The 20552-nt window shown below is 39.9% G+C and overlaps 1 protein-coding gene across 1 annotated transcript in view; it reads left to right on the top strand.

Annotated features, from left to right (window-relative positions):
* The window catches only part of LOC126101322 (odorant receptor Or2-like), a 41948-nt gene extending 23160 nt beyond the window's left edge, over positions 1-18788 (top strand). The window contains exons 4-5 of the mRNA XM_049911996.1: positions 2120-2275; positions 18666-18788. Of these exons, the coding sequence (XP_049767953.1) occupies positions 2120-2275; positions 18666-18731 (222 nt within the window). The 3' untranslated portion in view covers positions 18732-18788. The remainder of the gene's footprint in view (positions 1-2119; positions 2276-18665) is intronic.
* The last annotated feature ends 1764 nt before the right edge of the window (positions 18789-20552 follow it).

Raw genomic sequence — 20552 nt, 5'->3', positions numbered from 1 at the left:
GTCAGAAATTAAAAAAAAAAAGATATATTCCCTCAAAACTGAAAGGTCATATGGATTTGATAGTGTTTCCTACAGACTGTTAAAATTTGGTTCCAAATAAATAAGCCTTGTCTTCTCTGAAATATTTAGTGTATCACTAAGTCAAGACATTTTTTACAGACATTTAAAAGCTATATGTAAATAACAAGCGATCAATTTCACTGCTACATCATTTCCCAAAGTGTTTGAGAAGGTGATGTATCCTAGAATAATATCTCACATTAGCTAGAATAATATCCCCAGAAAATCACAGTTTGGGTTTCACAAGGGTTGCTCTACTGAAAATGTGCCAGATTCTGCTAGCAGTAAATAATAAACTAGCGCAGGGTTTGTATTTTCTGCGATCTGTCTAAGGCATTTTACTGTGTGAATCGCAGTATTCTCCTATATAAATTGGAGTTTTGTGAGATTCATGGTATATAGCCAACCATGGATAACATCACATCTAACCAAAAGAAGGGTGGAAGTTGTTCTTCATAATTCAACCAATGTAGTCTGGGACTTAATTCTGACTGGGGAGCAATCACGTACAAGGTTCCCCCAGATTCAGTCTTAGGTCTGTTATTGTTCCGCATACATATAAACGATCTTCCATCTTCAAAAAGTAGAAAGAGCTTTCTGTGCAAATGACACTAGTATTGTAATCTGTCGAAGTATACATACAGAAACAGAAGAAATGATAAGCAGAGTTCTTAAAAGTATAACTGAGTGATTATATGTGAATGGCCAATGCTCAAATTTAAAAAGACACAATACACTCATTCTACACACCTAGCGGAATTTCAAGAATGATAAGTGTAACATATGCTGAGGAAATAATAAATAGCATACAAAATTTAAAAATTTTTGGTGTACTTATTAATGAGACTTTAATCCGATAAAAGAATGTTTTAGAAGTTTTTAAACTATTAAGTTCGGTCACATTTGCACTTAGAAGCATTGCAGATCTTGGAGAGAGACAAATTAGTAAGGTGACATACTTTGCATATTCCGTATTCCACATTTTCCACACTTCATTCAGTAATGTCACATGGCATAGGCTCTTTGAAAATAACCAACTTCTGTTATAAAGAAACAATGACGTAATAATTAAAACCTCAGGAGAAGAAAAGACATTCATTGCAACACATTAAGATCGTCATTAGCACGAAAATAGATGCATAGTACTGTAACAAAGGTTTTTCGTCACTTACTCAATGGTATAAAACCACATTTAGAAATTCATTACCAATGTGAATGTAAAATGACACTATCATGATTTATTGTGCAAAAGATCTATGGATAGTTCTGCCTACTGAAACTCTGCTGATGCTCCCCTGCATCAATTATTTAGAAAATTTGTGTATTTATAAATGTAGCAACTACTATAAGACATAAATAAATACCTCTACTTCCTGGTTTAGATATATTTGATTCAGTCCAACTGCACTGATAGTCTCCAGATACAGTATTATTAACTGGCATTGTTTGTCATATAGAGTTTTCCCCACATCAAGATGCAAAATATCGTTTTTTTTCGTTTGATAAACATTCAGTAACAGAGTAAAATGCACAAAAAGTCGATGAGCATGCATTTACGTGCTCAACATTTACCTATCATTTGACAATATAGTTAGATGAAATCCTTTGATGATGATATGATATCACAAAAAATGTATGTGGGTGCAGAGCAGTAAAGAAGAAACACGTATGCCTCAAAGTAGAACCACCAAACAAACCTATTGTTCTAGCAAGTGCAGATGCAAATGGAGCAATCCCTAATCAAAGATAAATGTATGACAACTGAGACTACTTTACCCAGAAGGGAATAACACTGCTTACCTCCAGAGCTGACTACGTTCACCACTATGTGCCGTCTATAGTCCGAGGAACGCGATTTATTAATGACTAAGTCTGCAGCTATCCAGCAAGTATTTCCTATTCACATTCCCTTTCTTCTGTGATCGTAGAGTTTGCAGCTGTAGGAATACTTTTCTCAGCAGAATGTATTGGGTATTTCGATAGCCATCTATAAGGAAGAAAAGCAATCTCTACAACTGGGGTTACAGGATATACAGAATCAGTTTTCACATGTCAACAGGCAGATGCTGTTTCGACTGCAGCGTACTGCTGTTCTTGGGTGGATGCAGATCCACGATTCAAGCGATCCATGAGGATCCTCATCAGCCGCGCCCAGAAACCACTCCTTCTAACTGCTGGATATATCTACCCGATCAACAGGGGAGCCTTTCTTTCGGTTAGTATGCATAGGCACTATTGTTGCTTTGCACACTTGTGTCTTTCATCAGCGTAATTTATTAGCGTAAGTTTCCCTTTATGTGGCTGAGATTATTGGATAAATGTTCGTAAATCTATTACAACTACCGGACCTTTAACTTAACGCCAATTTCCAGTTATCGATATCCCTGAAAATTGCATGTAAACTCCAAATTACGTCTGGATGCGTATGCGAATGCATCTGCTGCAAATACATTTATGTAATTCCCTTCTTAGTGAATATGGATACTTGATAATACTGTATCACCAACATCTGTATAGAATGATTGAGTAGGGAATGCACTGATCACAGTTAAGCCAATTTCGCAACACAGCTGGTACGATTCGTACTTAGCAAGGCTGTATATCCTTGTCATTGTGAATATGGGGACGAGCTACAATGTATGGAAACGAAAGAAAACATTGCAATCCAATATCACTAAAGACGTATTTTATTGGAAGACTGCTAACGATGGAGCTATACTGCTTCATCGGATTCGCTAGAGGATTAACGGAAATTCTCCAAAAAATGTTTTTCAGTCATGATATCATATCTTGATAATTGTCGTGTAACACAATCTATGGAATTGTAACATATGTTATGGGTTAAAATATTACAACAAATTGTTCATCAGTGTTGCAAGGCGTTTCACATTGTATATATACTTCCCATTTTCATGTTGTTGTTGTTGTGGTCTTCAGTCCTGAGACTGGTTTCATGCAGCTCTCCATGCTACTCTATCCCGTGCCAGCTTCTTCATCTCCCAGCACTTACTGCAACCTACATCCTTCCGAATCTGCTTAGTGTATTCACCTCTTGGTCTCCCTCTACGATTTTTACCCTCCACGCTGCCCTCCAATACTAAATTGGTGATCCCTAGATGCCTCAGAATTTGTCCTACCAACTGGTCCCTTCTTCTTGTCAAGTTGTGCCACAAACTCCTCTTCTCCCCAATTCTATTCAATACCTCCTCATTAGTTAAGTGGTCTACCCATCTAATCTTCAGTATTCATCTGTAGCACCACATTTCGAAAGCTTCTATTCTCTTCTTGTCCAGACTATTTATCGTCCATGTTTCACTTCCATACATGGCTACACTCCATACAAATACTTTCAGAAACGACTTCCTGACACATTTATACTCGATGTTAACAAATTTCTATTCTTCAGAAACGCTTTCCTTGCCATTGCTAGTTTACATTTTATATCCTCTCTACTTCGACCATCATGAGTTATTTTGCTCCCCAAATAGCAGAACTCCTTTACTACTTTAAGTGTCTCATTTCCTAATCTAATTCCCTCAGCATCACCCAACTTAATTCGACTACATTCCATTATCCTCGTTTTGCTTTTCTTGATGTTCATTTTATATTCTTCTTTCAAGACATTGTCCATTCCGTTCAACTGCTCTTCCAAGTCCTTTGCTGTCTCTGGCAGAATGACAATGTCATCGGCGAACCTCAAAGTTTTCATTTCTTCTCCATGGATTTTAATTCCTACTCCAAATTTTTGTTTTGATTCCTTCACTGCTTGCTTAATATAAAGATTGAATAACATCGGGGAGAGGCTACAACCCTGTCTCACTCCCTTCCCAACCACTGCTTCCCTTTCGTGCCCCTCGACTCTTATAACTGCCATCTGGTTTCTGTACAAACTGTACAAATCGGCATGTCAAATGTAAAATTACTATACACAAACATATATTGTATCGCTCCAAATGGGAGTGATCATATTCACCACCAGCTGATGACTGACAGAGGAATGGTGTAAAAATTATGACCACATCGTGCATTCATCAGGTGGCACTGTAAAATTTGAGGGGATTGCCATCTTGTGTATAGCACGAAACATCGATCTATAGTTAGATATAGTTGTTTAATACATTATTAAGGACCATTTTTATTTTCATTAATATACAATCTAAATAAGAAAATACCGAAATGTGATATACATTTGAAGTAATAACATTGATAAATTAAGTAGGATAAAAATACTTTTGACATATAGAAGAGAACAAAGACATTATTAGGCTCTCAGTATGTTACATGTAAATAAGTGCTTAAAAAGAAAGGTCAAGGTCGTATATCAGTGTTGTGGGGTAATTTGTGTCGTGCTTGTAATGTTCATCTGAATGCCTGTAGTACATTTCGATTTTCTCATCATAATAGCTGGACAATATATGTTTCCTTATATTTTTCAAAAAGTCATGCCTTGCACACAATATTATAAACAGCTCAACATTAAGAAACAGTAACAAAACTTATATAATTTTAACAATAGTATTACGAAGCTCATCTGCATCACATTTTTCACTCATTGTTTAAGTTACTTGGTGTGAATGTGTCTAGAACGACAATCATCATAATCTGTTTCATAAAACTATAAAAATTAAAATTATTTCGACTTGTATTTGGAATTTGTATACGAAGTAACATAAATATACGCAGTACATCGAAAAATGGAACAAATTTTAAGAATAATGTATGCTTATAAAAGAGTACACAGTCTTTTATTACAGAATTTCTAAGTCTCTGTAATACACTTAAATATCCAAATCAATAATTTATGTTTTTTTTTCAAAAATCGTAGGGTCAGTATAAGTGGTCATGTCGTTCAACGACATAATTTAAATCGAGAGGTACATATGACCACTACCTTCATTTACATCTTATCTACAAAGTAAATCATCATCGACCTCCGTTATTGGGTGGAGAACTGTAGGGCCCCCCTAGACAGGTCAGGCGTTCACTACACACCGGAAGCAGCTACTAGGGTAGCAGAGTACGTGTGGCGTGCACACGGGGGATTTTAGGTTAGAGGGACCCCCCCTTGGGCGAAACGATAAAATATCTGACGGCTTACCAGAGAGGACATTATCATCGTTGATAAAGAACGTCCGTCCTCAGAGACCAAAAACAGGAAAAGTTAACGTAATATTGGTAAACTGCAGGAGTATCCAGGGCAAGGTTCCTGAATTAGTATCTCTTATTGAAGGAAATAGTGCGCATATAGTATTAGGAACGGAAAGTTGGTTAAAACCGGAAGTGAACAGTAACGAAATCCTAGACACAGAATGGAATATATACCGCAAGGATAGGATAAACGCCAATGGTGGAGGAGTATTTATAGCAGTAAAGAATTCAATCATATCCAGTGAAGTTATTAGCGAATGCGAATGTGAAATAATCTGGGTTAAGCTAAGTATCAAAGGTGGGTCAGATATGATAGTCGGATGCTTCTATAGACCACCTGCATCAGCAACCGTAGTAGTTGAGCGCCTCAGAGAGAACCTGCAGAACGTCGTGAAGAAGTTTCGTGATCATACTATTGTAATAGGGGGAGACTTCAATCTACCAGGTATAGAATGGGATAGTCACACAATCAGAACTGGAGCCAGGGACAGAGACTCTTGTGACATTATCCTGACTGCCTTGTCCGAGAATTACTTCGAGCAGATAGTTAGAGAACCAACTCGTGAAGCTAACGTTTTAGACCTCATAGCAACAAATAGACCGGAACTTTTCGACTCCGTGAATGTAGAAGAGGGTATCAGTGATCATAAGTCAGTGGTTGCATCAATGACTACAAGTGTAATAAGAAATGCCAAGAAAGGAAGGAAAATATATTTGCTTAACAAGAGTGATAGGGCACAAATCGCAGAATATCTGAGTGACCACCATCAAACGTTCATTTCTGAGGAAGAGGATGTGGAACAAAAATGGAAAAAATTCAGAAACATCGTCCAGTACGCCTTAGATAAGTTCGTACCGACTAAGGTCCAAAGCGAGGGGAAAGATCCACCGTGGTATAACAATCATGTACGAAAGGTACTACGGAAACAAAGAAAGCTTCATCATAGGTTTAAGAGTAGTCGAATCATAGCTGATAAGGAAAAGCTGAACGAAGCGAAAAAGAGCGTAAAGAGAGCAATGAGAGAAGCATTCAACGAATTCGAACATAAAACATTGGCAAACAATCTAAACAAGAACCCTAAAAAGTTTTGGTCATATGTAAAATCGGTAAGCGGATCTTAATCCCCTATTCAGTCACTCGTTGACCACGATGGCACCGAAACAGAGGACGACCGAAGAAAGGCAGAAATACTGAATTCAGTGTTCCGAAACTGTTTCACTGCGGAAAATCGTAACACGGTCCCTGACTTCAGCCGTCGCACGGACGCCAAAATGGAAAATATTGAAATAAACGATATCGGAATTGAAAAACAACTGCTATCACTTAGTAGCGGAAAAGCATCCGGACCAGACGAGATACCCTTAAGATTCTACAGTGATTATGCTAAAGAACTTGCCCCCTTTCTATCAGCAATTTATCGTAGATCGCTGGAAGAACGTAAAGTACCTAGCGACTGGAAGAAAGCGCAGGTCGTTCCCATTTTCAAGAAGGGTCATAAATCAGATGCGAATAATTATAGGCCTATTTCGCTTACGTCAATCTGTTGTAGAATAATGGAACATGTTTTGTGTTCTCGTATTATGACGTTCTTAGATAATACAAATCTCCTTCATCATAACCAACATGGATTCCGCAAACAGAGATCATGTGAAACTCAGCTCGCCCTATTTGCCCAAGAAATTCACAGTGCCGTAGACACTGGCGAGCAGATTGATGCCGTATTCCTGGACTTCAGGAAGGCATTTGATACGGTTCCGCACTTACGTTTAGTGAAAAAAATACGAGCTTACGGAATATCGGACCAGGTTTGTGATTGGATTCAGGATTTCCTAGAAGAAAGAACACAACATGTCATTCTTAACGGTTCAAAATCTGCAGATGTAGAGGTAATTTCGGGAGTACCACAAGGAAGCGTGATAGGACCCTTATTGTTTACAATATACATAAATGACTTAGTTCACAACATCGGTAGCTCCGTGAGGCTATTTGCAGATGACACGGTTGTCTACAAGAAAGTAGCAACATCAGAAGACTCGTACGTACTCCAGGAAGACCTGCAGAGGATTAATGCATGGTGCGACAGCTGGCAGCTTTCCCTAAACGTAGATAAATGTAGTATAATGCGCATACATAGGGGCAGAAATCCATTCCAGTACGATTATGCCATAGGTGGTAAATCATTGGAAGCGGTAACGACCGTAAAATAATTAGGAGTTACTATCCGGAGCGATCTGAGGTGGAATGATCACATAAAACAAATAGTGGGAAAAGCAGGTGCCAGGTTGAGATTCATAGGAAGAATTCTAAGAAAATGTGACTCATCGACGAAAGAAGTAGCCTACAAAACGCTTGTTCGTCCGATTCTTGAGTATTGCTCATCAGTATGGGACCCTTACCAGGTTGGATTAATAGAAGAGATAGACATGATCCAGCGAAAAGCAGCGCGATTCGTCATGGGGACATTTAGTCAGCGCGAGAGCGTTACGGAGATGCTGAACAAGCTCCAGTGGCGGACACTTCAAGAAAGGCGTTACGCAATACGGAGAGGTTTATTATCGAAATTACGAGAGAGCACATTCCGGGAAGAGATGGGCAACATATTACTACCGCCCACATATATCTCGCGTAATGATCACAACGAAAAGATCCGAGAAATTAGAGCAAATACGGAGACTTACAAGCAGTCGTTCTTCCCACGCACAATTCGTGAATGGAACAGGGAAGGGGGGATCAGATAGTGGTACAATAAGTACCCTCCGCCACACACCGTAAGGTGGCTCGCGGAGTATAGATGTAGATGTAGATGTAGATGTTACAAAGTAAAGTTTTAATGATGTATCAACACCACTTGTGTTTACCAATCTAAAATAATTTTCTCGTCATGTTTGAATACACTATGTGATCAAAAAATCTGTACACCCCCAAAAACACATGTTTTTCATATTAGGTGCATTTTGCTGCCACCTACTGCCACCTACTCCATATCAGCGACCTCAGTAGTGGGTGAGTAGAATTGGGCGCTCCGTGGAACTCACGGTCTTCAAACGTGGTCAATTGATTGGGTGTCACTTGTGTCATACGGCTGTATGCGAGTTTTCCACACACCGAAACATACCTAGGTCCACTATTTCCGATATGATAGTGAAGTACAAACATGAAGGGACACGCACAGCACAAAAGCGTACAGGCCGACCTTGCCTGTTGACTGACAGAGACCGCCGACAGTTGAAGAGGGTCGTAATGTGTAGTAGGTAGACATCTATCCAGACCATCCCACAGGAGTTCCAAACTGCGTCAGGATCCACTGCAAGCACTATGACAGTTAGGTGGGTGGTTGAAAAACTTGGACCTCATGGTCGAGCGGCTGCTCATACTCCACACGTCATACTGGTAAATGCCAAACGACGCCTCGTTTGGTGTAAGGAGTGTAAGCATTGGGCGATTGAACAGTGTAAAAACGTTGTGTGTGTGGAGCGACAAATCACAGTACACAACGTGGTGATCCGATGACACAGTGTGGGTTTGCCAACAGTAAAATTCGGAGGCGATGGTGTTATGGTATGGTCGTGTTATTCATGGAGGGGGCTTGCAGCCCTTGTTGTTTTGCGTGGCACTATCACACCACAGGCCTACATTGATGTTTTAACCACCTTCTTCCTTCCCACTGTTGAAGAGAAATTAGGGGATGGTGATTGCATCTTTCTTTTGACACGATCGAGCACCTGCTCATAATGCACGGCCTGTGGCGGAGTGGTTACACGACAATAACATCCCTGTAATGGACTGGCCTACAAAGAATCCTGACCTGAATCCTACCGAACACCTTTGGGATGTTTTGGAACGTCGACTTCGTACTAGGCCTCATCGACCGACATAGATACCTCTCCACAGTGCAGCACTCCGTGAATGACGGGCTGCCATTCCCCAAGAAGCCTTCCAGCACTTGACTGAACGTATGCCTGCCACGGTGGAAGCTCTCATCAAGGCTATGGGTGGGCCAACACCATATTGAATTCCAGCATTTCCGATGGACTGCGCCACGAACTTGTAAGTCATGTTCAGCCAGGTGTCCAGACACTTTTGATCACATAGTATTTTTGTTTGATTTGGATAGTATGTAAATGTAAATAAAATGGTACTTAATGATATATCAACAGTTTTATGTTATGTATCTATGTTTTGTAACGTATACAAGATGGAAATGCAGTCCACTGCCACATTGCGACCTAGTGAACGTACATAGTGGTCGTTGTGTATATACCACTTCTCTGCCAGTCGCCAGCTGGTGGTAAACACGAACACTTGTACAGTTCTGTTTATGTTTGTCGAAGTAATTTTACATTTCACATAGAGATTTGTAGTGATCTTCATGACAGTGGGAAGAGTATATGCATTGTGAAACGACTTGCAATGCTGACGGATAATATGTTGTAATATTTTATAGTATAAGGTATGTTATAATTCTATAGGTTGTGTTACATGACACTTTATCGAGTTATCGTGACCAAAAAATATTTTACTATCAGTTTCTGTTCATCCTCTTGCAGATGGTTCAAATGGCTCTGAGCACTATGCGACTTGACTTCTGAGGTCATCAGTCGCCTAGAACTTAGAACTAATTAAACCTAACTAACCTAAGGACATCACACACATCCATGCCCGAGGCAGGATTCGAACCTGTGACCGTAGCGGTCGCTCGGTTCCAGACTGTAGCGCCTAGAACCGCACGCGCACTCCGGCCGGCCTTCTTGCAGATCCGATGATGTCATCATAGCCTTGCTGAAACTGGTAATCTAATAAAATGCTGTTTTAGCGATCATGGACTGTGAAGTTCTCGTCAGTTACCACTATGTAGTTTGTGTGAGACGCATAGTCATTGGGCTGACAATCCAGACAAAAAACGAAAATTTATGTAACTTCACAATTCTGTACAAACTGTGGACCACTTGTTAAAGTATTTATGAAAAACATAACTTGTTTGTTGGTTATTCCACCAGAAAATTAATCATAGTTTTAGTTTCAGAATTCTAATAACCATTGTCACAGTTTTCTTTTGTGTATGATTTATAACGTCCAGAAACGAGGACAAACTGAAGATGTTTCGGACTGCTAGGGAATGAGCACAATTTTATTCCAATATTACACTTTTATTTTTTAACAGCATCCCTTTCTACAATAACGGATTTTGCCAGTCGTTTTACCAGTATGCGCGATTCATCCTCACCGTGCTTTTGTAGAATATCCATTATAACATATTCCATGAGAAAGTTAACCAGTCACATATTTGGATACACATGGAAGTCAGTGGTTGGATCGTAAATCTGATAAATACGTTGATAAATCACTACACCGTTCTTAAATTCCCTTAGTTGTCTATCGTAAAAATATCCATTGTGAAGAGGTGTCTCCTCTTGATGAAAGATATGTTTCTTCCATTTTCTTCAAAACCGTTTCTCTGGCCTTCTTCATCCAGCTGGTCCAAAAAATGAGCGTTTATCAATCACAAGCTGATAAGCACAATTTTAAGCAACATGTATGTTATGAATGTGAGGCGATTTTTTATATAATTCAAAAGTGCTCTGTGTCATTAAGCCATGTTCGTGAACTTATTTTAGTCCGGGAAGGCACGGATTTGCTGCGGCGTTCTTGCAGTCTATTCTTAAACAAAATACAGCGAGAGTAAGTAATTCGCACGCACACGTTCTGTCCTTGCACTGTAGTAAATAATGTACCTGCGATGCACACAATCTTGTAGACAATTACCAGTTTCTACATATTACATGTAAAAAATTCATTATTATTAATGAGGCGCCACTGCAAGGGTGGCTGTTTTCTTTCTGGTTCGGAGTGATGAATCCGTGTTTCATCGCCTGTGACGATGTTCGACAAAAAGCTGTCGCAAACGGCCTCGTAAGGTCGTGTACTACGTGAGCGACAGAAGAGAGCAACAGTGCGTGCTTCAGGCTATAAAACACAACCGCAGGTGTAGTTACGGAAGCATCGTATGTGAACGACATCTGTTTCGCTGACTGTCTCCCGCTGCAACTGGCGACGTTTGAATTCAAACGTGTCTCAATCTTGTCGCTGCAGCACGTGCGACAGAGAGCGACAGCCACGCGTCTTCTCGGCAAAGGAGTGGAGCGGACGCGACGGCAGCTATGAATTACTTAACATCCGATTTTAAGGAAACTATTCGTTGAAACAATTTGATTTCTGGTGGTATCAATCTGTGTACTAATGTTTGTATTTATCGTAGTTAGTCATGTAATAGCCATTCCTCAAAATGTTGGCTGTTAAAAGTTCTTGGTCATGTAAAAAAACATTTGTATTTAATTTGTTGATGAGATAGTCGAATGCTCGTCTGATCATTCACGTGAATTCGAAGAACTTGTCTGGTGATCTTTGTAGTTGATGATATTTATGAAATTCTCCATTGAGATTCCTCCCTTTTTAATTTTCATGCACAGCATCGCTTTTCGCTTTATTTTCTTAAGTAAACCTAATTCTGTAGCCTTACCCTCCAGCTACAGCATTCCACAGGTTAGAGAAGCCGTTTTTTCCGAATCTGCGGAAAAAATTAATATTTGGGTCAACATTTGTAAAACTCTAATTTCTCTTTCTCAGACTCCACCCTATGGGGAGAGACGAAGAGTTTTAGTTTTAGCGAATCAAAATTTATCAAGTAAATAAGTATTATTTATTTATCCGTAACCATTTTCCACGCAAATACAAGAACATGGATTTTCTTGAATTACAGCGCCTAGTACCAAGAATCAAAGCTAATGTTTAAGAGAAAATGTACGTCGTTTTTTATGTAGAATCTGATTCTGCAATAAAAAAAGGGGATCCCATTTGAAATTTTAAAGTTGCCTCCCGCCCCATCCCCAGGGGGCTCGGGTGACGGGCTAATTTTACCACCATCAGATGTCCCCTTCGAAAATAATCAACCTTGGATTCTACAAATTTTTTCGTGTGAGGCTTATTTTTCGAGTTATTCTGGTTTGTCAACTTAAAAATTTACACCCAGTATATTTATTATTATTATTATTATTTATTTTATGGCCTTCATTGGACCACTCTAGTCAAAAATACAAAGTTGTAAACAAATTGTTACACAGGGATACAATTTGGTTCAACAATAACTTAATATGATATATAGGTATTTTGCTCTTCTGTCTGCCCAATATTTCTTCATTCTTTCTGATATTTTCTTTCTTTCTTCATCTGAGACCACTCTTCCTGTACTCCTTTTATTGATTTTCATTTGTAGTCTGGTTTGCGGATCTTGCAGTATTCCGGTTTTCTCTGTCTTGTTTTTTAGGTCATCTACTGTAATTTGAAGTTCTTTTATATCTTCCTTAATTTCTCTGATCCATTTAATGTCGCTCTTGCTGTTCCACAATTGTTGTATTATTTTTTTTTAGTTCTCATCAGATGTCCAACGAATGGGATTGCGTTTCTTCCTGATTGTGCTCATGACTGGTTCTATTTTCTTATATACTGTTTCATTTGATGCTACTCTCCAATGTCCATTTATTTTATACTGTTTATTTATACATGTCCTAATTATTCTTCTTTCTATTTTTAGTATTCTGTCAATTTCTGCTGTATTAGTTGTTTTGAAGATAGTTTCAGCTGCATGCGTTATTTCTGGTTGTGTAACTGTTTTAATTTTGCATCTATAGATATGCTTTTTTTGTTATATGTAGTTTTGGTAATGTAATTTGTGTAGTTCAGTTTTTTTATTCTATTCTGCCATGATGGCTTCTCATTTAGATTGTATGTTATTATTTCGCCTAAATATTTAAATTTATCAACAATTTTGATTTCCTGTTCTCCTATTGTAATTTTCTTTGCAAGTGGTGACTCAGCATAATCTCCGTTTTTCAAATGATATTCTAAGGCCTACTTTCTCTGCTATTTCTCGTACTGATTTCACTTGTTGCCTGGCTTCTTGAACGGCGTTGGCTAGGAGAGCAAGATCATCAGGGAATCCCAAGCAGTTTAATCTAATATCATCCTTTGCACTTCCAATTCTTATCATCTTTGGATTGTGCTTGTACCATTCTCTCATTATGTATTCCAGTGCACAGTTGAACAGTAATGGTGATAGGCAGTCACCTTGTCTTAAACCTGTTTTTATGAGGAATCGTTCCGAAATTTCTCCTCTAAACTTCGCTTTTCATTTGGTGTTGGTTAGAGTGAGTTGTATTATTTTAATTAGTTTTGGATGGAGTCCTAGATTTCTTAAAATTTTTAATACTGAAGGTCTGTGGAAACAGTCATATGCCTTCTTAAAATCTACAAATGTTATTGCCAGAGGTTTGTTCCGTTTCATGTAGTATGCCATAATCAACTTTAAACTAATTATCTGCTCTGCACAGCTTCTCCATGGTCTGAAACCTCCCTGACATTCCCCTAACTCCTGTTCTAATTGCTCCTTGATTCTTTCATATAGGATCTTGGATAGAAATTTGTATGTGCAATCTAGGAGAGAGATTCCTCTGTAGTTGTCTGGGTTGCTCTTATCTCCCTTTTTGTGTAGTGGGTGGATGATAGCTGTGGTCCAATGTTCGGGATATCGTTCTGTTACCCAAATTTTGTTAGAGCCATGTGTAAGGAGGTCTTGACTGTGTCACTTGCATCTTTGCACATTTCAACCAAAACCTGATCTTCTCCACATGCCTTATAATTTTTTTGTTCTTTAAGAATTTTTTCTACTTCTTGGAAAGTTGGAGGGTCTAGTTTGTTTGGTTTGGTTTTTATTGGGGTATTTATGTTGATTTGTAACGGTTCTTTGGGTTCCTCGCAATTCAGAAGTTTGTTAAATGCTTTTCCCATGATTTCTGCATTTTCCTTGTTACTGTGTGTCATTCTTCCATCTTCATCTTTCAGTATTAGTGTAGGGGCCTCGTATTGCTGCAGTTGTTTCCCAAAGATTTTATAGTAGTTCCTGGAGTTGGTTTTATGATAATTACCTTCTATAGAGTCTATAATATCTTTATGAAATCCTCTCTTGATTCTTCTAATATTTTGTGTGAATTTTTTTCTTTCATTTTTTAGGTTGATGGCATTTTCTTCAGTTTTAGGTTGTTTGAAACTTTAACCATGCTTGGTGTCTATCTTCATGGAATTTGTCACATTCTGATGTCCACCACGCATGTTTCCTTCTTGGGTTCAAGGGAGCTAGATTCTCTGCTTCTCTTTTAAGATTAGGCACTAGTTGTTCTAATTCATCTGTTAATTTGATGGTTTGTGTTATTTGTTGGTACTTATTATTTCAGTTAGCTGATGTGGGTCAAACCTCCTTTTTATTTTATTAGTTTTTCCTGTCCTCTTCTTTAACAGAGTGAATTTTATTTTAATTTTAACCATATAATGGTCTGAGCCTGTGTCTACTCCTCTCAGTACTTTAACATTGTCGATCTCCTTAAGAAAATTTTTGTCCATACAGACATGGTCTAGCTGCCACTCCCCCTTCTTGGATGTTTCCATGTTTTAAGTTTACTTGGCTTCCTCTTAAAGTATGTTGATTTAGATATAAGGTTGTGTGTGGAATCTTTTTCCTAGAAGACCTTTCCATTTTTGACTTTCGAAGGTTGTCAACCTTAGTTGGAGCAAGCTCCGATTTACAACTACGGTTGTTAACCGCAGTGGGTGTGTTTGGCCCGCGAGAGCTATTTTATTTCACTCAAGTCCTCCAGTAAACCGGTATATATTTATATATATATAGAGTGGTCCACTGATAGTGACCAGGCCAAATATCTCACGAAATAAGCATCAAACGAGAAAACTACAAGGAACGAAACTCGTCTAGCTTGAAGGGGGAAAACCAGATAGCGCAATGGTTGACCCGCTAGATGGCTCTGCCATACGTTAATCGGATATCAACTGCGTCTTTTTTAAATAGGAACCCCATTTTTATTACATATTCGTGTAGTACGTAAAGAAATATGAATGTTTTATTTGGACCACTTTTTTCACTTTGTGATAGATAGCGCTGTAATAGTCACAAACGTATAAGTACGTGGTACCACGTAACATTCCGCCAGAGCGGACGGTATTTGTTTCGTGATACATTACCCGTTGTAAAATGGACCGTTTACCAAGTGCGTAAAAGGTCGATATCGTGTTGATGTATGGCTATTGTGATCAAACTGTCCAACGGACGTGTGCTGTGTATGCTGCTCGGTATGCTGGATGACATCATCGAAGTGTTCGGACCGTTCGCAGCATCGTTACGTTATTTAAGGAAACAGGAAGTGTTCAGCCACATGTGAAACGTCAACCGTGCCCTGCAACAAATAATGATGCCCAAGTAGGTGTTTTAGCTGCTGTCGTGGCTAATCCGCACATCAGTAGCAGACAAATTGCGCGACAATCTTGAATCTCAAAAACGTCGGTGTTGAGAATGATACATCATCATCGATTGCACCCGTACCGTATATCTATGCACCAGGAATTGCATGGTGACGACTTTGAACGTCGTGTACAGTTCTGCCACTGGGCACAAGAGAAATTACGGGACGATGACAGATTTTTTGCACGCGTTCTATTTAGCGACGAAGCGTCATTCACCAACAGCGGTAACGTAAACCGGCATAATATGCACTATTGGGCAACGGAAAATCGACGATGGCTGCGACAGGTGGAAATCAGCAACCTTGGCGGGTTAATGTATGGTGCGGCATTATGGGAGGAAGGATGATTGCCCCCCCCCCTTTTATCGATGGCAATCTAAATGGTGCAATGTATGCTGACTTCCTACGTAAAACACTGCTAGATCCGGCAACTTATCATTCCCATCAGAACTACTACTACACACGTCCGAACTGTTTCATGGCTAGGCTCCGACTCCTCTCTAGAATACTTGAAGTCTTCTCTACCAGCAGAGACAAGCGCGCGAAGATTACTGCTTTACCATTGGCCAGTTTACTCAACAGCCAATTCTCCCGCGTCAGTCCGCGCTTTTCATCAAAATAGTAAACCTAACGACTGCACTTTTTACCGACGTAATTATCTAATATGCTGAAGTTTTATTTATGCATTAATTTATTTACTACTGTTATTTATACCTGAATTAACTTTCCCTTTACCATAAACTTACTTTACAAATCTATTCTACAAAAATCCCCTTTGTCCACATCCATACTTCTTCGAGACGTTCCCACACTAAATCCCACTACATAACTCGTTAAACAATTATCTTCATATTAACCTTAAAGCACACTCAAACATCATTCATACTGCTAAAATACCATTATAACATTTTACATACACAAAAAGACATAATAACACCTTATGAAAATACTAGAACAGTTGACGAAAAACATTCTATTACTTTAGTGCACTCTAGTGGGCACAATCGAAACTAAATCACAGTCCCCTATCCAATACTGTCCTCTATCGGCTGATACATAAACTACGCGCGCGTCCAGTCTCGCGTCACCACCTGTCACTATCCAGCTCTGAGACACATCACCCACTTAACCGCCTTCAAGGCAGGATCGGTATACAGAGCTACATCTCACAGTTACCAACTGTTCGTCTGAAACTGTGAGCCATATGTTTGTGACTATTACAGCGCCATCTATCACAATGTGAAAAAAGTCGTCCTACTAAAACGTTTAAATTTCTTTACGTACTACACGAATATGTAATAAAAAATGGGTGTTCCTATTTAAAAACGCAGTTTATATCCGTTTGACCTATGGCAGCGCCATGTAGCGGGCCAACCATAGCGCCATCTGGCTTCCCCCTTCAAGCTAGACAAGTTTCGTTCTTTGTAGATTTTTCGTTTGATGCTTATTTCGTGAGATATTTGGCCCAGTCACGATCAATGGGCCACCCACATATATATATATATATATATACACTCCTGGAAATTGAAATAAGAACACCGTGAATTCATTGTCCCAGGAAGGGGAAACTTTATTGACACATTCCTGGGGTCAGATACATCACATGATCACACTGACAGAACCACAGGCACATAGACACAGGCAACAGAGCATGCACAATGTCGGCACTAGTACAGTGTATATCCACCTTTCGCAGCAATGCAGGCTGCTATTCTCCCATGGAGACGATCGTACAGATGCTGGATGTAGTCCTGTGGAACGGCTTGCCATGCCATTTCCACCTGGCGCCTCAGTTGGACCAGCGTTCGTGCTGGACGTGCAGACCGCGTGAGACGACGCTTCATCCAGTCCCAAACATGCTCAATGGGGGACAGATCCGGAGATCTTGCTGGCCAGGGTAGTTGACTTACACCTTCTAGAGCACGTTGGCTGGCACGGGATACATGCGGACGTGCATTGTCCTGTTGGAACAGCAAGTTCCCTTGCCGGTCTAGGAATGGTAGAACGATGGGTTCGATGACGGTTTGGATGTACCGTGCACTATTCAGTGTCCCCTCGACGATCACCAGTGGTGTACGGCCAGTGTAGGAGATCGCTCTCCACACCATGATGCCGGGTGTTGGCCCTGTGTGCCTCGGTCGTATGCAGGCCTGATTGTGGCGCTCACCTGCACGGCGCCAAACACGCATACGACCATCATTGGCACCAAGGCAGAAGCGACTCTCATCGCTGAAGACGACACGTCTCCATTCGTTCCTCCATTCACGCCTGTCGCGACACCACTGGAGGCGGGCTGGACGATGTTGGGGCGTGAGCGGAAGACGGCCTAACGGTGTGCGGGACCGTAGCCCAGCTTCATGGAGACGGTTGCGAATGGTCCTCGCCGATACCCCAGGAGCAACAGTGTCCCTAATTTGCTGGGAAGTGGCGGTGCGGTCCCCTACGGCACTGCGTAGGATCCTACGGTCTTGGCGTGCATCCGTGCGTCGCTGCGGTCCGGTCCCAGGTCGACGGGCACGTGCACCTTCCGCCGACCACTGGCGACAACATCGATGTACTGTGGAGACCTCACGCCCCACGTGTTGAGCAATTCGGCGGTACGTCCACCCGGCCTCCCGCATGCCCACTATACGCCCTCGCTCAAAGTCCGTCAACTGCACATACGGTTCACGTCCACGCTGTCGCGGCATGCTACCAGTGTTAAAGACTGAGATGGAGCTCCGTATGCCACGGCAAACCGGCTGACACTGACGGCGGCGGTGCACAAATGCCGCGCACCTAGCGCCATTCGACGGCCAACACCGCGGTTCCTGGTGTGTCCGCTGTGCCGTGCGTGTGATCATTGCTTGTACAGCCCTCTCGCAGTGTCCGGAGCAAGTATGGTGGGTCTGACACACCGGTGTCAATGTGTTCTTTTTTCCATTTCCAGGAATATATATATATATATATATGTGTGTGTGTGTGTGTGTGTGTGTAGAAATTGTTTTCAGTTCTCTAATTTTGGAAGAAATCAGAGATTTGAACTAGGATAAATATTTGTTATTGTTATGGGTTTTCTTTGAAAATGTTCTTATTCTTCGCCTCATCCCTTGCAGCTTGTGAATGCTTCCTACTCATACTACGCATTGCTGGGTCAGATGAACAAGCGGTCTGCAAGCTGAAGTCCAGTGGGTATTGACATCCATATCTACTAGTCGTAGCGTTGATACGAGTTTTAGGAGGCCACTTTGCAGAACTATCATGTTTAGAAAAAAATACAGTGACAAAATAGTTTTCTTACGTTATTAAAATAAAAAAATGTTCTCAAAAATTAGAATTGTTGTAGCACAGCAGTCGCATACACTTAGTTTTATCCATATCTATTATAAAGGTAATTTATGAGTCATTAACACTTTTTTATTCCTTTTATTTTGAAATATTTCTGTGTGTACCAGCCACATTTCCTTATGCTTAAGGTGGAGAACGAAGTGTGTTTAGAAATAAATACAAATATTTTGTGAGGATCCTATACATCTGATAAAGTTCTGGGGAAAGATAAAGTTGGAGTTCTTTCTTCTGTTACATTTTTCATGTTTCTTACTCTTTCAGCAGTGGCTCTGTCATCATTACCTTACGCGAAGTTCAAATTGAAACAATATCATGTGGAGTGATATTTCAAATTGAGTAACGCATTAACAACTTCATTAACTTTATATTTTTGTATCAAATGTTACATTCTCAATGTTACGTTATTTTGCTGTTGAAAATATATAAACAACTGAAAATATGAGACATTTGTTTTGTGAATTGAACACACTATATTTTCGAAATAAAAATATAACAGGTTTACAATTTGCCATTATGTTATTACAAGACAAGTTACTTGAATTCTAAATCCAACAGTGTGCTGATCAAAGAATTTTGTAGCTAACAGAATGCAGCGTGTCAGTAGAAGACAAAGAAATTTTCTGAGGCAGCAGTTTCATTGTACATTTTTATCTATATTTGCTTCTTTGCAAAGAAATATAAATAAGATATAAAGTGTTACTGCGGAACTGCTACTTTTAGAAATAAAAATTTCAGTAACTATGGACCCACACATAAAAATTATCCTTCTAAGTAATGGGCAAGATCATGAAAGAGTGTCATACAGGGAGTACCTGAGAATGGGACTGCAAACCAGATCTAATAGCAAATAAAACAACACAAATAAAATAGAAATAAAGCGTTGCTGTGAAATGATATTTCCAGAAAAATATGATATTTTAGATATGTAATAGTTTTCACAAAAGAAAACTAAAGGGCGTTCTAACCAAGCAATACTGTCAGATATTGTGTAGGCGGCTGTGCTCTGTTACAAGAACGTGATAACACTGATCACAGAATTGATGAAAACTGCTGTAACGAGCCAACTGGCGGTACTCAGGATCGAACTCACAACGACAACGGAACGTACTCTACCAACGTCACTATACCGCTGATGTATGGCTTCCTGCCGCGCAAAATTGCTTGAACGAACCACTCGATCACTACAGCATGAATTTGGTACAGTTTTTATTTTACAGTCGATGTTATGACTGTGGATCGCTATTAGTTTTCAGAAGATTCTAGTCGTAGCGGAGCGCCTGGCAAACACGCGAAGTCTAGCTCGTACCGTAGTTGCACTCTTAAAAGACAAATTGAAGACTGATCAACCCTCGGATAATTTCTACTGCAGCAATCATAAACATTGACGAGGCGGCTGACTCAAATGTCGAATAATAATAAACAGCACCTTTACTATACACAATGTCGTAATCGTACAGTGACACTATTACACCACGAATAAACACGCTAAAACATTCCAATGACACCGACAAACAGTATCGAGCAGCAATTACGAGACAGGCAGATTTCGATAACAACTCCCGTTATCGTACTATCGAACAAAATAAAACACCAAACCACTTTAAATACAATAACTGTTTATATTATGTCAAGGTAAACGTTACCTCAAGCTTGCA

This window comes from Schistocerca cancellata, chromosome 9 (genome assembly GCF_023864275.1).
Source record: "Schistocerca cancellata isolate TAMUIC-IGC-003103 chromosome 9, iqSchCanc2.1, whole genome shotgun sequence".
Taxonomy (NCBI): Eukaryota; Metazoa; Arthropoda; class Insecta; order Orthoptera; family Acrididae; genus Schistocerca; species Schistocerca cancellata.
This window is presented reverse-complemented; position numbering and strand designations above follow the sequence as displayed.